General features: G+C 38.0%; 2 protein-coding genes across 4 annotated transcripts in view; one reads left to right on the forward strand and one right to left on the reverse strand.

Annotated features, from left to right (window-relative positions):
- The window catches only part of LOC121725884 (UHRF1-binding protein 1-like), a 28344-nt gene extending 16194 nt beyond the window's left edge, over nucleotides 1-12150 (reverse strand). For both annotated transcript variants that reach the window (XM_042113043.1, XM_042113042.1), the window contains exons 1-10: nucleotides 11903-12150; nucleotides 11534-11735; nucleotides 10037-10144; nucleotides 7132-7209; nucleotides 6305-6409; nucleotides 4838-4964; nucleotides 3666-3826; nucleotides 2620-2770; nucleotides 2220-2346; nucleotides 1718-1823 (exon numbers count right to left, since the gene is read on the reverse strand). In XM_042113043.1, the coding sequence (XP_041968977.1) occupies nucleotides 1718-1823; nucleotides 2220-2346; nucleotides 2620-2770; nucleotides 3666-3826; nucleotides 4838-4964; nucleotides 6305-6409; nucleotides 7132-7209; nucleotides 10037-10144; nucleotides 11534-11735; nucleotides 11903-11946 (1209 nt within the window). In that variant the 5' untranslated portion in view covers nucleotides 11947-12150. The remainder of the gene's footprint in view (nucleotides 1-1717; nucleotides 1824-2219; nucleotides 2347-2619; nucleotides 2771-3665; nucleotides 3827-4837; nucleotides 4965-6304; nucleotides 6410-7131; nucleotides 7210-10036; nucleotides 10145-11533; nucleotides 11736-11902) is intronic.
- A 249-nt stretch (nucleotides 12151-12399) lies between these two features.
- Nucleotides 12400-16775, forward strand: LOC121726189. Of its 2 annotated transcripts, XM_042113421.1 has the most exons (6): nucleotides 12400-12511; nucleotides 12746-12984; nucleotides 13229-13467; nucleotides 14190-14309; nucleotides 15125-15227; nucleotides 16644-16775. In XM_042113421.1, exons 2-6 carry the CDS (start codon nucleotides 12775-12777, stop codon nucleotides 16698-16700), a joined length of 729 nt encoding a protein of 242 aa, XP_041969355.1. In that variant the 5' UTR covers nucleotides 12400-12511; nucleotides 12746-12774; the 3' UTR covers nucleotides 16701-16775. The 2 variants fall into 2 exon arrangements, with proteins under 2 accessions (XP_041969355.1, XP_041969356.1); XM_042113422.1 differs by lacking the exons at nucleotides 15125-15227; nucleotides 16644-16775 and adding an exon at nucleotides 15072-15102.
- Nucleotides 16776-17720: the final 945 nt, after the last annotated feature.

The raw sequence follows: 17720 nt of genomic DNA on the forward strand, positions 1-17720 counted from the left end.
GCAATGTTTGCACTTGCCGCTCTGGTTATAAACGCAGCTGCATTTTACTTCAGCAACAACCGATCATTATTATCTATCTGTAAAAATGAATAAAAATGTTTCGACTCCCTTTATCTAAATGCTTAGTTACGTTTTTGGTTGGTTCATTACTTACGTTCGAACTTGTTTTAAAGGGTGCTAAAGTCACCGATGTTCAACGAATTATATTGGCTCGTATTAAATAACATTGCCATTAGTTCTTAGCTCTTCTACATCCCTTACATGTCCTGCTAACACCAATTTATTTCCTTTTAGCATAGATTGGGCCTTGAAACTTATTGAGTGTTTTATACTTTCAAAACCAGTTTTTTATGATTATATTCATTTTCCACAAGCAGTTTTTAACTAAATCTAACCCAAATACCATTAATTATTGTTCTAAATATATTTTATTTGCAATAATATTTACAAAATAAACTAATTCTTGTTGTTTATTTTTTGACACATGCCCCTAAAACTTCGTTTGATATATGTCACTACTGACGTGCACGTTCCGAATATATACGACAGCTAAAATGTATCACGTGGGCTCCGGCCTGACCGAGCATAACACCTCGCTCGGTCGGAAGATCTTCCTTTGGCCTCTACGCATTATACCCATAACCACAGAATATATATTAGTAGTACCAACAGATTTCCCACTCGTGCAACCCGTTTAAAAAATAACAAATCATGCTACGATACTATTAAGTTCAAATTCCGACCGCGCAGTGCTATTTGCCTACAATTATATTTGCCTACATGTACGCTCTCTTTCTATCGCGTAAGAGGCTCCCTTTCTGACGAAATCAAGATTGTCACCTTTTAGAAAATAAAATAATCTTCTTTTAATTACTATAGCTACTAATAGCAAACTTTTTTATAGTAATAATCAAATAGTAACCCAACGTATATTTTATAATAGTTTTATATTCGATTATAGTGTAAGAGCTGGTCAGGAATTTTTTACAATTAAACATAGTAACTTGTGTTTATTTATGTGTAGTATGCTGTATGCGGTTTGTTTGTAACAAATTAATTTATTTGCTATGTTTGTGTATTTTTTTTAATCTTTTTTTTTGTATTTTAAAGTCTTAAATTACTTTATTGAAATATTTCTTTGACTTGTTTCAATTGTTCATATTTATCAGATTAATTACGATTATGTCACAGCGGTTAAATCAGTACGTATTTATATGCGACGAAAAAATCTTGCGCGCGCGTCACCGCTCGCTTGTGAGTCCCTTGTAATCTGCCCCTTTAAAGGGGTACTTACAGTTCGATACCTAAACACGCGAGTGGAACAGGCCTGCCACATCTACGAGCTTATAATATCAATCAAGTTACTATTTTACAAATCTATCGAAACTTCATTCGTAGGTATATTCATATGAAATCGGTAGAATTTACTGACATACAAACGTACACAATATGTCAAAATCGCAGTCGGGTAATGAGTAGGTCGTAATAGGGATTCAATATTATGATTACTATAAGTCCAAGTACTAGTATCGCATAAAAAATTTCATTCCACATTTTATTTTTAACACATTTTTAGGGTTCCGTACCTAAAGGGTAAAAACGGAACTCTATTACTAAGACTTAGATGTCTGTCTGTCCGTCTGTCTGTCTCCAGGCTGTATTTCAAGAACGGTGATAGCTAGAGAATTGGAATTCTTTCTACTTATTGAAGGGGTACCTTATTGACGGGCGTGATGGGTCTCGGGTCCAGTGTGTCTAGCAGGTCTGCGCAGAACGACGACAGCGCCTGCGACAACCACTGACTGTGCGGAGTTGCCGCCTCCCTACGATAATAATCATTATTGATTAGTGGCTGTTTAATGAAAGGAGTCAATTTTATAATAGGTGTTACTGCCGATTCATTGCACAATATAAGATAATCGAGTTTAGGTGACGTACATTTCAAATAGAAAATGTGCTGACGTTACGAAATAAATAAAAATAAAAAAGTCAGACAACGATATAGGTATTTAACTAAAAAAATAATATTGAAGACCTTTGATTTTGAGATTAATTTTTTAATGTTGCCGACTCACTCGTACTACTGACTGATAGACTGTGCGTCTATCGATTGTAAAACACATTTAAGATTTTATTTGTATAACTTATTATACAGCACTCGAACCAAATTTTTTTAAATACAGCTACAATCATTATAAGTTAAAATTCAAGCATCGAACCTGTATCCCTTCCAATGTCGCCTGTCGCCGGCGGCGCGGTGGTAGGGGAAGAGATCGGCCTGCATGCCCAGCAGAGTGACTTGCAGCGCGCCACCTCCCGCCAGACACGGCATTTCTGATCGCCCCACTGTAGATGGTGATGATGAATATATAATATATATTTTTTTAACATCAGGACTTCAATATAACAGAGAAAGTTAAATGAATCTCAACATAACGTACGTGATACAGTCCACACGTGTAAATCTTTACATGGGGCGTGGCGCGGTGCCTGCTTTGAGACGCCAAATGCTTTGGAGCTATCGCTATTGTATGTAAACTTTTAAAAGGTAAGATGACATAAAGATGTCATAAAATATCATGTTTCATTTTCTTGCGTTGATAGAAAAAGTGTACGTACGTCCAGGATCATCGCACAGATGTAAGTCTATCCGCGGCGCCAGCAGATGGTACGAGGTCTCATACACGTCGTGCTTAGCGAACATCCGCGCCAGTATATCCCTCTCGCTCCCACCCCCACGAGTCTGTATCTGCTCTCGCGGCTCCTCTATCTGTGGACAATGTTCGATAACATGAACATGAGAAAATATCCATGAACCACCTTTAACATTTTTGAGTCGGCAACACTATTTCATCAGTTGAGACTTGAGAGTTAATTAATGATTGCAACATTTTATATCAATATCAGAATTTTTTATCCCAGAATGCCAGTGGCATATTATGATTAGTGTTAGCAGGCAGGAGGGCCACAAGGATTTTTGGCACATGTCCAAAATGAGAGCTAACTACGAGCTAACGTGAACGTTTTTTCCTTGCTTGGTAAGGAATTTTATCACAGCGCGATGTTCAATTTTCTCCATAGTTGCAGTTTGCTTCCGGATTGACTTGTTTAGCAAGCAAGTACTCGTAAACGAATAGCGCTATAGGGTTGAAATTTTATATATATACTAATTATGAGTGCTCAATTAGTATGACACTAAGCGAGCTACCCTATCCCCACTCCATACCCTTCATTCCGCGAACTTTTGGACCTCCCCTCGTATTTTAAAGTCACTTCGAGTGACTCGAGTGAAGTTCTGATTTCTCATCAGTAGTTTACATCCACATGCGCTTTCAACGCCGTCCAAGTGCCGAAAGTTATCTGTCATTTCCATATATTTCTTATCCAAAATATATACTAACATGTTTATTATTTAGATTTTGACCATCATTCAATATTTTACATATTGAAAGATGGTGATGGACTGTGCTAACTAAACTTGCATTCCAAGTATGTCGCTGGCAACTTGTAAAACCGGGAGGCATACGCCAAAAGAAGCATTCAAGAAGCAAGAAGCACCGCCCACGCCAGCGGCTCCGGACGCACCGCTAGCCGAGAACCCACTACCGCGCAGTCTGGGGAATCTGCCTAGGAATCAAGTCTCTATATTATATTCTCTATAGTACCTTCCTGGCGGCCTTGGCGCGCGTGGCCTGGTCGGTCGCGCGGCGCACGGGGCCAGCGAGCGCGGCGGCGCACGCGAGCGCGGCGCGCAGCTGACCGTCCGTCAGCGCCCACGCCAGCGGCTCCGGACGCACCGCCAGCCGAGAACCCACCACCGCGCAGTCTGCGGAACAAACTATTGTTAAGCTTGGTTGCAAAACAGGCGTTGTTAGTTACCATTAAGAGGATACACCAGGGGCGAGAGAAATTGAAAATAGGTATTTGAAAATGTATTGCTGTCTCACCAATCTCAAGTCTCCCACCGCAGAGCGCGACAGAGACATCAGACAACACGAAAAAAGTTCTAATAAAAGAACAGAAAATCTTCGATTCGTTGTCCGCTGATTCCTTCTCCAAAACTTAACCGATTTAAGTATTTTTTTCATTAAGAATTAAAGCAAGGCTTGAGCTGTGTTCCTGTTTTTTTTTTTTGTATATTTTAGCCACTTTCGTTTTCTGGGTGTTTGAACACAGAGGAAAATCTGGCCTGTTTTTTTGGGTTTTTGGACGTTCTTATTCTTTTTTAGTAATACAATTATGAAAAAAAAAAGAAAACATAGGGACATGCTAATAGTGGCTATTGATATTTAGGAAAAAATCATAACTCTACCGGCATTATCCAGGGAGGAAAAACGACGGTGTGGACTCCTCTTAACGATAATCGACCAAAATTGAGCGGTTACAGTTGTGTACGTTTGTTATGTGTATGGTTGGTAAATGGTGCAATCCATTATTTTTATTATTGACCAGAGATTTGATTTGACTTTTTGATATATTTAAACTTTAAAGTAAGTTGGTGCAATCCACTCTTAAATTTAGACATCACTAGGTTGTAACGGACGCTTCACATGCAATAAGTACTGCAGTGCCGCGTAGTTTTGCTGCGTGTAGTGGGCGTGGGTCGTTGCGTCGCTGCACCTTAGTGTAATTTACGCTTTGATGAAGTTTGATGACGTGCAAATACATAGATTTTTTGACAATTTAAAGTTTTGTGTCTTCTTGTAAAAGCTTGGGTTTTTAAAATAAATTAAGTTACAAACTTTGATCGTGGTATCAAAGAAATATATTCATAGGCAGATGGTGTTCATGCTATACTTGGATGGGTATTGGGTTCCTCCTAATCACAGGTGTTTACCTGACAGTCGTTTCTTGATGACGATGCGGCAGTGCGTGTTCCCCAGCAGCAGCCGCAGCGGCGGCAGGTTGGCGGCTGCTGCTCCCTGCGCCTTCGCCTCTATACGAGCGCTCTGCCACTCCAACTCCTGTGCGATCATACATCTTAGTATCATTGCTTTGTGAGTGCTATCAGAGAAGTCGATTTATTGACTGAGCTACGTGATTTTGTCGGGTAACGTGAAGCCCAGCGATCCGACTATGAATCAATTGCTCTGATGGTACTTGTCTATCGAAATCTGTTAAGAATCCTATGATGGAAGATTCAAATTTTTGGCATGGATAAATGAATCATTGTGATATTCAAACACCGACTCCACTTCAATTCAACTTACACCATGGATGGCATTGAATTATCATCAGCTTCCCTTGTTACTTAGGAGTGATTTTTAGGGTTCCGTACCCAAAGGGTAAAAACGGGACCCTATTACTGAGACTTCGATGCGTCCGTCTGTCTGTCTCCAGGCTGTAGGTATCTCAAAAAATGCTGTAGCTAGACTTCTGAAAATTTCACAGATTATGTATTTTTGGTGCCGCTACAACAAATACTGAAAACGAAATAAAATTTAATATTTAAGGAGGGCTCCCATACAACAAACGTGATTTTTTTGCTCGATATCAATAACCGCAACACATAGAAGTGCCTATGTGTTGCGGTTATTGATATTCACGAAATACTTAGTTGTATTAGTACTTTAATAATTAATAATAAAATTTAAATAAATGAAATAATTAAGGTGGGCCTCCCATACAAAAAACACAATTTTTAGCCTATTTTTGCTCTATTATGGTACGGAACCCTTCGTGCGCGAGTCCAACTCGCACTTGACCGATTTTATTTTCATTTTACGTCGGTTGGACGAGTATGGTACGATTTCATAGGGGATTAAATTATTGTTATTCGTAAATGTAGGCTAACTTTTCATGATCAATATAATACGTAGAATGGGGATGATGACAAGGTCAAAGATTAGCGAATTTTGTTAATAAAATAAAGAAATCACGGTAAAAAATAAGTGTACCCAAAATTTCAGCTTGATAGCATTTGTATTTTTTTTGTTATGCGCCTTCAAAGTGGGATATTCAAGTCGATTTTTTTTTCAAATATATTTCTTAATATTTGTATACCAATCGATAACTTATGCAATTAAAAGCAACTTTTGTTATGAAACAACTTTCATAAACGCAATATTTAATATACCTGTCGAACAAAGTTGTCTCCTGATGCGTACAAACTACGAAAGACTGACGTCATACTTTCGTAGCACTTTGTATGGAGCGTTTCTGGCAGGTTTTTTTAAGAGATATTTGAATTGTCATATCTTGGTGAATTTTTAAGCTATCAGAGTCATTCTTTCAACGATGTTTCTATTTTTTAAGTATCTTTCAATTACCGATAAGAAAAAAAAATAGTCATCATGCCTATTACCTTAAATATAAGTAACTGGCCCGTGTCGGGAGATTTAATTCTAGTCAGTCTGAGATCCCCCTTCCTGCCGTCCGGCGTGCGGGACTCCACCGTCACGCGCGAGATCTGAAAATTGCAGTTAGTCCGCTAAGTCAAATGACTATATTACATTTTAGAGAAGCGGTTATACAAGACCAAATTTTTTTTTTCACTTTTGTATGGGGAAACTCGTGACGTTCGGGCGCTTGCTCATACAAAAGAGAAAAAAAAATTGGTCTTTCAGCGCTGCTACTTTCACAGTGAACTCTCTATAAGGAACACATGCACACCCTAAAGTATTATCACTTATTTTTGTTACACCCTGTATAACCGCTTCTCTGAAATGTAATATTGGGCATACAGGGCACTAGTAGTGCTAAAACCGGCACCGGTAGTATTCGCGTGTGAGTTCAGACGCTACTCAGCAAGTAAACTTCAACTTGAATAAGGACGATTTTCCTGTAGGTAATGCGTGCTGTAACACGGATCCGGTCCGCATGCGGGTGGCAACTGACAACATGCTCCTGATCGCGCACGTAATGCCATCACATCGGGTAAAACATCTATGAAATGATAGGATGCAGGCTACATGCGGATCAGACCATGACATCCATGACAGGATAAGCACCCTAATATCGAAAAACACACCGACAGTTTCAAATGCATGAAAACAATGATAGCCAATTCCATTCTACGTCATTTGCACACGGAAGAAAACTCGCACTTAGTCCTCATTAAATTTATGCTTCAAGTTTCAACGCTCTATACAGTGTACAGTACCTAAATTAACCACAAGAATATAAACTCACTTGAACACTACTGGTGAACGCATCACATCGGAAGTCAATCTGGACTAGATTCACAGCAACTGATATACCGTCTATTACCTGAAATTAACATATTCGATTAGATTATTCAATAACACTTTCAGATCTTATTAACGCATCAATCCCCAAGCGGCAGCCGGCTGTCGCATAACAATTGAAAATCTATTGTGTCTGCGATTCCCACGATTGAGGTATTAAAATATAACATGCTGTGTGTTACCTACATAACATAAAGAATAGTCCTACCAACGGTTTCGAAAATCACCCAGCCTGAAGAATCAGCGTAAGCTCCTACTGAGCCATTACCACCTTTAAGCAAAAAGGTGGTGGAACATTGTTTCACTAATACTTAAGACTTACACTCATACGAAACCATAATAACTTGTTTATTAGACAACTTATACCTGAGTCGTTAACAAATACATAATATGCAGGACCATGTATGTGTGAATGTGCGAGTGTCAGCAGCTTTGTGTATATAAGTCGATGTATGTTTGTGACGCGCAGTCACCGTGTAAGGCCTTGTCAGTATGTACGAGTGTCAGATTCGGGACAGTAAAAATGCTATGTTTAATGTCGAATATTTGTTTCATTGCTGTCCGGGGCACACGCTCCAGTTTACCTGCACGGGCCAATCTCTCAGTTAGTCAGTGTAAAGGTGCCCATACACGGGACAATTTGTCGTTTCGATCGATCGTCAAGAAATTCGTCCAATCGATCTTTTGAACGTAAAATCGTTTACGATATTGCCACATACGTACAATTTGTCGTTCGATTTTAACATCGAGGAGATAAATCGTTACGATTATAATTGTCCCGTGTATGGCCATTGGCCACCTTTAGCATTATATCCTTCATACTTCGGCACGAATGGGCCGGCTCGACCGGAGAAATACCACGTTCTCACAGAAAACCGGCGTGAAACAGCGCTTGCGCTGTGTTTCGCCGAGTGAGTGAGTTTACCGGAGGCCCAATCCCCTGTCCTATTCCCTTTCCTATTCTGCCCTATTCCCTTCCCTTCCCATCCCTACCCTCCCCTATTACCCTATTCCCTCTTAAAAGGCCGGCAACGCACCTGCAGCTCTTCTGATGCTGCGAGTGTCCATGGGCGACGGAAGTTGCTTTCCATCAGGTGACCCGTTTGCTCGTTTGCCCCCTTATTTCATTAAAAAAAATAACGTGTCCGCAATCTTATTACAATTGAAAACAATAGATACCTCGGCACATAATAATAGTTTTAAACAATGGTGGTTCAAAAATGCATTTGAATAGAATATCAGAATGATTCAATTTGAAATATGATATCAGCATTCATCATCAATACCTAAATAGTAAAGCAATAGCTTGTTAAGGGAAGAGTCATGAGGTTTTAAAGAGTGCGACATCAAGAGAAACAATAGCCATAATACCTACTTTGTCGAAATAGAAAACAAAGACACAACTGTATTGATACTTATTACCTAGACTCTAGTTTCCTGTAACCAATTCGGACCTCTATAACGTTGGTTCATTTAATCAAATAATTTATACTCCAATTGCATCGGCTATCTATAGTCAAAATAATTTAAGGTGGCACCAGTGGTCATTGACTTTTCTAGTCTAGGAGCTCGCACTGTATTCTGTAAACTTAAGAAAAAAAAGAATTCTTATAATGACACATACTATTATAGATTAATCGGAAAACATCTTGGTAGCTCTTAATATGATAATTTCGAACTGTTAATGAGTTCGAATTCACATAGAGTATAAAAAATACCATAAAATTAATATACCTAGCGGAATAGAGAAACAAAGATCTGAGCAAGCGAGATGGCACTATAAGTAACACTGCGTGGTAGAAAGAGATGCGTGATTTGACGTGGCAGAATCCTTTTTTTCATCTGTTTTGACATTCAGTCTGCACTTATCGGCACGTTGACAATTTGAGCTCTAAGAAAAATGTATGTAGGAACATAATTTTCACACACACGTAAACAGATTTGTACACACAGATGTAAATCAATTTTGGTTTCGTTTGACAGCTCGGGATTGTTTCTTTATTCCGCTAGGTTTATTAACTTTATGTAAAATACAATATCGCCCTTAGACTAGAAACATCTGTCACTTCCTTGTCAGTCGCAGTTTTGTATAGAAAACAATGAAATATGACAAGTTTTTTGACAGGAGGTTAATGACCGCTACAGACAGAATTCAGCAATTTGAGAATAGTATTGTTTCATTAGTACTAGGTATTGGCCATCACTATCTTGAGTAATAAATTACGGCCTGTTGACTGTTCTACTTACAGATAAGCCGAGAAGCCGCGAAGTACAACTATGGATATTATAGAAACAATCTAGGCTAATAGATTGTAGTTACAAGTAACAACTAAGCATTGCATGTTAAACAGCCTTTACGTACATGTAAAATATTAGTTAATTGCCTGACCCGATAAACTTTGTTTTGTCACATTATTATTATTATATGTCATCGTGAAGTATGGATAATGCATTATACATCATATTATAAACCTTTCTCTTGAATCAGTCGATTAATTTCTATAACTAATAGAGGTAGCATCACAATCCGTTGCGTGATCCATACTTCCATACATATTATAAATGCGAAAATGTGTCTGTCTGTCTGTTACCTCTTCACGCCCAAACCACTAAACCGATTTCGCTGTAATTTGGTATGGAGATACCATATTTGGTATGGAGATACCATACCAAATTTCAGCGAAATCGGTTGATTGTTGAGTCCCGGGAAAGGACATAGGATAATTTTTATCCCGAAAAAATGTAAGGCTCACGCGCGATAATCAAATTTTGACGAAAAGCATAAATGTAGGGAGGTAAACAGCGACTTTGTTTTATAATACGTAATCTTCTTCATATAAAACGCATACCTTGTGTATGTAACTGTATTTTCCGCCCATCGCCGCCGCTCCTGCATTTTGGCTCAATGGTCGCGGCTCCTCGCATACTTCTAGAGCTATATGCACTTCGTCTAAATTCTGTAATGAATAAAGAAATATTATAGGGGGGTTCCCGTATAAAAATACATTTTTGAAAATCAAGAGGAACAGGATTCGCTCGATATCGCGCGCGAGTCCGATTCACACTTGGTCTATTTTTACAATTAAAGACGAATAGATGACGAAAACCTTGACCAGTATCAGTAGTTAAAAGTAAGCCGCAAAAAACAAGCTGTGAAGTAAACAGCTACGATATGAGAGCTTTTGAAATAAATTAGTAAGCATTAGCCTGTAGCCAACGGAAAGGATCAATGTTGAGTCAAAACTAACATAATATTTACCTAGTTCAAGCAAATCAAATAACATTCAGAGGAACATTCATGAATTATTAACGTAATCGCGTGGCGTGCGCGACGCACGTGTACAATTAACTGATCGGTGATGAGAAGCTAACAAAACCAATGCCAAATATCCAAGGCCATTGCTCAATGGTGCGCATCTCATGCAACTAAGTTTCTTTGTCTTGTCCTTAATTTTTTATAGAAACAAAATGTTGCCACAACTTTTGTTTTGCTAACAGATTTGCAGATGGTATTAAATGGAAAACTTTGTATATTACGTGATAAACCTATTCATTTTACTCCCCGGGAATCTAAGAATCATTTAAAACTTTATAAAATAATTTCAGCTCTACAAGAGATAACATCTCTTCATGCTTTAGCATTTGTCATATTGATAATATTATTAAAAAAATGAAATGAACTATTTGCAAATTGCAACACATGATATATTGCTTAAGAGCATAATGCTCAAAAATGTAATGTAATGACAGCAGCATAAGATATTTTTTATAGCTGAACTGGTCATTAAAAAAATGTATAATATGATTAAATTACAGAATTTTTATTTATATGTTTCATATCAGTTTTATTTCACTGTTGTTCCATGTTTAAATTATTATGAACTGTTTTTGTGTTTGTTTGAACAAATATTGTTGTTGCAAGTTGTGTGTTGTAGTGTAGTTTTTTAGATCTGTAGATCTAAAAAACTACACTACAACTGTAGATTGTAATCTACATTAAATAAAATAAGATTAATATATTCATGGGGTACAAATAAAATAGATTGATATATATATGTATTTTGCAATAAATTAAGATTTTGTAATAAATTTTAAAGCCTCAGCTAGTGGAATCCCTAAAATGCATAAATTGTTAAAACGTAGTATGCTATTTTACCAACATTTTATATTTTACCAATTTTACCAACAATAAATCGAAAATTATTTGACATGGGTATGGAGTAATCCTCAGAGAGATATAGACTACTTTTGGAAAGGAAAGTATCTTTCTAGTGTATATTAAAACTAATTACTAAAAATAATTCTAAAAGTAATCATCAAAAATTATACATGAGAAAGGAACTTACCAGCACTATAGGAACTGTTTTGAGCTTGGTCCATTGTATTCTAAATGACGCTCTGTTACATTTGGCGGAAGTGAGCCTCACCCACCCAGGGAGTTCTAGTAACTCTGTGAGCAAGTCTTCCTCTAAGGTCAGGTCTTGGAGCTCCCCTGACCCACGAAGTGCCGACAATGAGATCTGCTCCGGTGATAGGTTCTTAGTATACCTGAAACCCGGTGTACTCGTGAGCGCCAACAATAAGACAAAGATGTTTACAAGATTTCAAAAGTCATCTCTTTGTCTTCTCCCTTGCTAGAGGACTGTAGATTGTATAAAAATAGAATTGATTCCTGCGTTGTTTTACTTTAGATAAACAAAGTATGTTGTACCCACCTAGATAAATGTTTAAGTAGCTGATTTTTTATTATAGTCACCATACTGAAGTTTAGTTCTTTTCTGTTCCAATTTGTTAAAATTTCCACTCGTTATGTTTTTCTACCAACATACGCCCCATAATGTAAGCTTTTCTACGTATCATCCAGACTTATTAATTAAATCGTCACGAATTTTCCTCCAAATTATCTGGAAATTGGAGTTCTACGATTTCTGTGAGATTTTAGATTTCTGTTTTCAATTTTGACACATTGACGACAAGTGACAAGTGACAACTCTGCTCACACTCTGACATTGACAGTTTCTTTGACTCATAATATTTTTCTTGTACACCACCGGCCACCAGCCACTGCGTATTTTTTTGAAAGCTTTTTGTTACTTTGCTTGTATCCATTTATTCTTGATGTCTTCAAACAAAAAAAATCAAATGGCGCTAATTTTGTTTTCCGTCGTTGCTATGGATATTGTTTTTAAATATTGATTTATTGCATACAGAATCGTAATAATTAAAAATATACATTTTTGTATTTAGCTATTGTTATTCGCAATAACTGAATATTAATTTTATCTACCACTTAGTTTTTATATGAATAAATATTTTGACAAAAGGTAAGGGTAATTTTGATAGTTTATTGTAACAAATGGAATGTAAAATATATTTAAATTTCAACACCTTGAAGGCCTTCCCGGGTTGAATATTATTGTTTATGTAGCACTTTCTAATTTCCATATTAAAAGTAGAAGGTGTAGTACCTAATACAACCTAAGTAGTTAAATTTGATGTCTTTTCGCATTAGATTTTATATCTTTAGACAATAATGCACAGTAATGTCTAATTTCTAGCTGCTGCCTTCAATAGCACGCTTCGCAACATGGCACTTTACAGCAGTAATGTAGATGCCAGTCAGTATATAGACGCAGAATATTCCTCTGGCGACTCTAATAATATAAAATCCAAACAGTACCAGGAGGAAAATAATAACAACATCGATGAGTTATCACAGCATCTGTCTGAGATGGGCTGTATCGTGGACGCTGTGAAACGACCTCCAAATACATGCATGGAGACCTGCGTTTATGAGGTACGTATTGTAGACTCGATGTACTGCAAAAAGTTGTGCCTCATCACAATAGTCCATGCTGGCCCACAGCCCACTACAAGCGCCGTCGTCGTTGTGTAGACGGGCACGGGGTAATGGTGTATGATGGCGGACGATTTCCAGGATTCGTGCGTATTGGCGTGGTCTGCAGTGGGCCACCATGAGCCATTGTGTGCTGGCTTCTTTTATCTATCTGAATAAAAATTTTTGACTTTTGACTTTTGAGGAACCCGACGAAAGACTGAGTAGAAATAATATTAGCTCTGAAACAAACGATGCCACCAACGAAGACAATTATTCAGACGAGTTCGATGAGGAATCGAGTGATAAGGAAGAAGGCATACAACCACAACCGAGCAAAATCACTGAACACAAAATTGACAAGCCTCCATTAAAATTGTCGAAAAGTTGTTCAGGCAATTTCAGTAAGCCACCGTCGATATCAGCGAGATCGTCAGATTTTGGGTAAATACCTATTTCGGAAAATTGAAAAACTATTAGTAGGCTTCGTACAACCTTTAGTTTGCTCGCTACAAACATAGGGAAACCGAACATGAGCTGTTGTAGATTTTGAGATCTCCTTGGTGGGCGTAGGACTCCTAGGCCCACCAAGGCTAGGAGTGACCTAGGCTAGGAGCCTAGGATAGAGCGGGGCGAGTACGCGCGACGGTGACACGCTATTGGACATTAGAGTAACTATAATAATCATTATTCATTACGCCCACCACACATTCCCACCACTGTATCTCCTGTGTCGCCAGGATCGACAGCGGTATCCAACCACGAAAACTCTTTGATATGATCTCAGGGAGCCCGAGGGACATGCTAAAAATGTGTTGGGTCCTGCAACGAAATTAAACAGAAGAAAATAGGAGGAGTAGGAAGAATTCCAATCTTTATTCATTAGTGATAACTCGAGTGTTTATTATAGATATTGTGGATCGCAATTAGACGGTTATGGTACGGTACATTATATTATACAGCTTACAGCTACCTTACCTACCTATTGTACACATGCGTTTTTGACCTCTCCAGTTTCGCGATGCGACCTTTAAGTTGTACGTGGTCTACAGATGAATAATGATTGTGTGAGATATTCTTATACTCTTTTTTTAAACATAAATTTTACTGCACCTGTGGCAGAACAACCTGCGCCATAGTCCTGCATCGCGCTATTTTATTTTCAGGTCCACCTCAACAATCACCAGGAGTCGTCGAGTAAACATGTCGTTTTCCAACGACAGGCTCCGCGACATAGAGCGGCACAATCACATACTACTCAACAAGATATTGAGCGCCAGGAACAGGTAATAATGCAGGGGCGGATCCAGATTCCAGATTGCACGTGCCCCCTTAGCCAAACCCCATCCCCCATCCTGTTAAATCTGCCGCTATATATACTTGCTATAGACAAGTCAGATTTTAAGGCTTTCACAAGTAATCGCATCGCATCGCATCGCAAATACCTGCGACAAAATTCATAATAAAAATGACATTACGATGCGATGCGATGCGAATTCGCAGTTTTGTGTGGGAGCCCTCACTGTCGCGCTGACCGCTAGTTGATCGTCGGCGCCAACACCGAAATATATGAAATTCCAGTGCAGGCCGCAGACCGCTAGGAGTTATTTCAAAAACGCTTCCTAGAGTTTCATACGTTGGCCGTCGGCGCCGACGGGCGACGCTCAGCGAGTTTCCACCAGAGATGTGTTGCGAGGAACGTGCTTTTGAGAATCAATAGAATCGCTTCATTGACGTGAGATTGCCGTGACATCGCTCAGCGCGGCGATGCTATTGGATCTTAAAAACACATCCCTCGAAACACGCATCTCTGGTGGAAACGCAGCCTATCAGCCAAATAGTGAAAACATAAACTTTTCTTCATTTTTAGCTGCAATAAGGCTGCACATTTTTTAATGTATTTGAAAATAATTTAAAAAATGTACCATCGAGCGGAAATTGATTCCTAGGCAGATGACAGACCAACGTTATTTGGTCGGGTCATGTCAATGATTAACTCAACTGTGATCTGTCGGCTGGGTTCGACGTTACGCGACCAAACTACGTAGGTCCCCATCTGCCTAGGAATCAACTTGTCTACTAAACTAGTAATACTAAACAGCAAGTCGTCGATCCCGCCGCGCGACCGGCCCGTGTGGAGGCCGGTGCCCGCTGCCGCCGTGCACAGGAAGGTGCAGCAGAGGAAAATTGACCATGACAATATGGTACGTACTGACCACTAGCTGTGCCCCGCCGCCCGCGGTGTTGCACGCGGTTTATTAGGGAATAATAAACCACGTCCGCGTCTAACATCGCGGTAGTAATTAACTAGCTATTAAAAGCCGAGCTTTGTGAGGGCTCGCGTCGTCACACCTTGACTGACTGATGATAACACATCTACGCATAAATATAAATTACTATGTTAAAGCACAAATCAATAGGCTTTTTCCGTAAAGTGTACCACAAAATGTAAAGGTTGTGGGATATACTAGGGCTCGCTTCGCTCGCCCTGATAAAGTGATATTGAATGTGTGACACTGGACATATAAATCTCAAAGTAAAAAGTAGCCTATGTGTTAATCTAGGGTATCAACTAACTTCAAATTTTATTAAAATACCTCCAATCCTTTAAACGTGAAGGAGTAACAAACATACATACTTACAAACTTTCGCCTTTATAATAAGTGTGATACTCCGCATATTATTTAAATATGCAGCTTATGCAAACGCTTAAGCTGCTAACTTTCGTACCTAAATTACAACTGTCTATATTCTTCTATAGACAGTTATATTTTACGAAAGCTGTATGCCAATTGCCAAATGCCAATAAAATAGAATTAATCCATCAATCCCCAAGCGGCACCCGGCTAGTGACGCATAATAAATAATAATTGAAAATCTATTGTGTCTGCGATCCCTACAAGCTTGAAAGCTGCACCCAGCACTCTTGTATTCTATATTAAAGAAATGACAAAAAATAGCGCACATGCCAAGCACCTATATATATGTGCGTTTTAAGATGATATGGGTGACACTTCTCATATTCCTTGCTACGGGTTTTTTTTACAAGAAAACAAAAAAAAATCAAAATGTAATAAATTATATTCCATCTACAAAAACAAAATGAATAAAAATGAAAAGTTGCTAAATGCTAACTTTTTAATATAAAATTATAAATTTTAACTGTGAAAATTATTGTTACGAAAATATTTGAAAAATGTCAGATGCATGAAATGGAACTTATGCCAATAGAGATTGACACTGTTGAATCGAAATCAAATCGATAAAAAGAGCGGCCATTTTAAATCGCTGGCGCCACACTGAAACGTCAGTACGAAATCGATAATTTCGATTGCAATTCCTTTATCGATTAATTTTCTTAGGTAACTTCCCTACTATTGTCAATTATAATGTGTCACCCAGATCATCATAAAACGCACAAACTATAGTTTGGCTATCGTACCTATAGTTTGGCAATAGCCAATAGCGTCGCACAGTTCATGAATTAAATATTTTTTTAATATTTTTTTGAGGCTTTTAAAATCTACGCAGTTCTAAAAAAATATCCAACTAGCCTTAACTTTCCTTTCTTTAAAAATAACTTAGGTATAAAAGTTATATCCTCTTTTTTATAATTGTAGATCCTCCTGAAGAAGATCCAGCGCGCCAAGTCATCTTCGTGCAGCGTCCGCCGTTGATACACAAGTGGCGTCCTCTACGCGGGCGCACCCTCTTTACATTTGTTTTGTTTTTGTTACAAATATGTGCCTTTGTTGAATAATAATATATATTTTTCACTGAAACAAGTCTTTGATTAAACTACGAACTGCTTAAAGCAGCCTGGAAAGAGACTGTCATATTTACCGGTAAGAACGAAACTGTAGGTACGTTTTGGCTTTCGATCCCTGATCGAGTTATTCGAGATAACTTCAAAGCTTTCGGCTAGTAAAATTAGCTATAAGTACAGTATTTGAAGTGGAAAATTAAAAAGGCAGATCAGCCATTAATATCTTTAGGGTTCCGCAAGCGATACATAAATTGTTTTTAGAAATGTTATATCCCACCAAAACATTAAATGTAAAAAGGAGCCAAGCAAAATATTGCATAGCCATGCAATATATCTATCGTAAAAAGTTTTCAGATCACATTCAAGCCAAGCCTTCAACTTATTTTGTAATTTAAATCAACATTCAGTGAATTTATCAATAGTTTTCTGTATTTTATAATTATTATAGTGGCTCGGCAATGAGCACAAGAAAAACAAATATAAAACTTCATATTTTGGGTAGTTCACACTTACACAAACGGCAAGCGTAAAGTGTTTTTTAGTATGTAACGACGCATGTGGACGATGGTACCCAATAAATCCAATCTGTAGCTGATTATTTCTCTAGTGCTCAGTAAATGAATTATTATGTAGTCGAAACTCATTTTTAATGTTCTTGCAAAGCCACAAACATAAAAATCTTTTCTTTTATTTAATAAAGTTATATTATACTTTTCAGTTTTTAGGTTTCCTTGCCTAAAGGATGAAAACGGGAGCCTATTCCTAATGAGTCTAGACTTCGCTGGCTGTCTGTCGTCCGTCCGTGTTTCACGAGGCTAGATCTCGAGAACCGCAATAGCTAGATAATAGATATTTTAATTTTTTACAAATTATGTACTTTTGTTGTCGCTATAAAAGCTAATAGTCCAATTAAAATAAAATAAATGATTAA

Source organism: Aricia agestis, chromosome 4 (assembly GCF_905147365.1).
Source record: "Aricia agestis chromosome 4, ilAriAges1.1, whole genome shotgun sequence".
Taxonomy (NCBI): domain Eukaryota; kingdom Metazoa; phylum Arthropoda; class Insecta; order Lepidoptera; family Lycaenidae; genus Aricia; species Aricia agestis.

Excerpts from the sequence above, each read along its gene's own strand:
- LOC121726189 (XM_042113421.1), top strand. The coding sequence starts at position 12,775 with ATGGCACTTTACAGCAGTAATGTAGATGCCAGTCAGTATATAGACGCA. Across the intron at positions 12,985-13,228 it reads TGGAGACCTGCGTTTATGAG|GAACCCGACGAAAGACTGAG; the intron begins GTACGTATTGTA and ends TTGACTTTTGAG. Across the intron at positions 13,468-14,189 it reads GCGAGATCGTCAGATTTTGG|GTCCACCTCAACAATCACCA; the intron begins GTAAATACCTAT and ends TTTTATTTTCAG.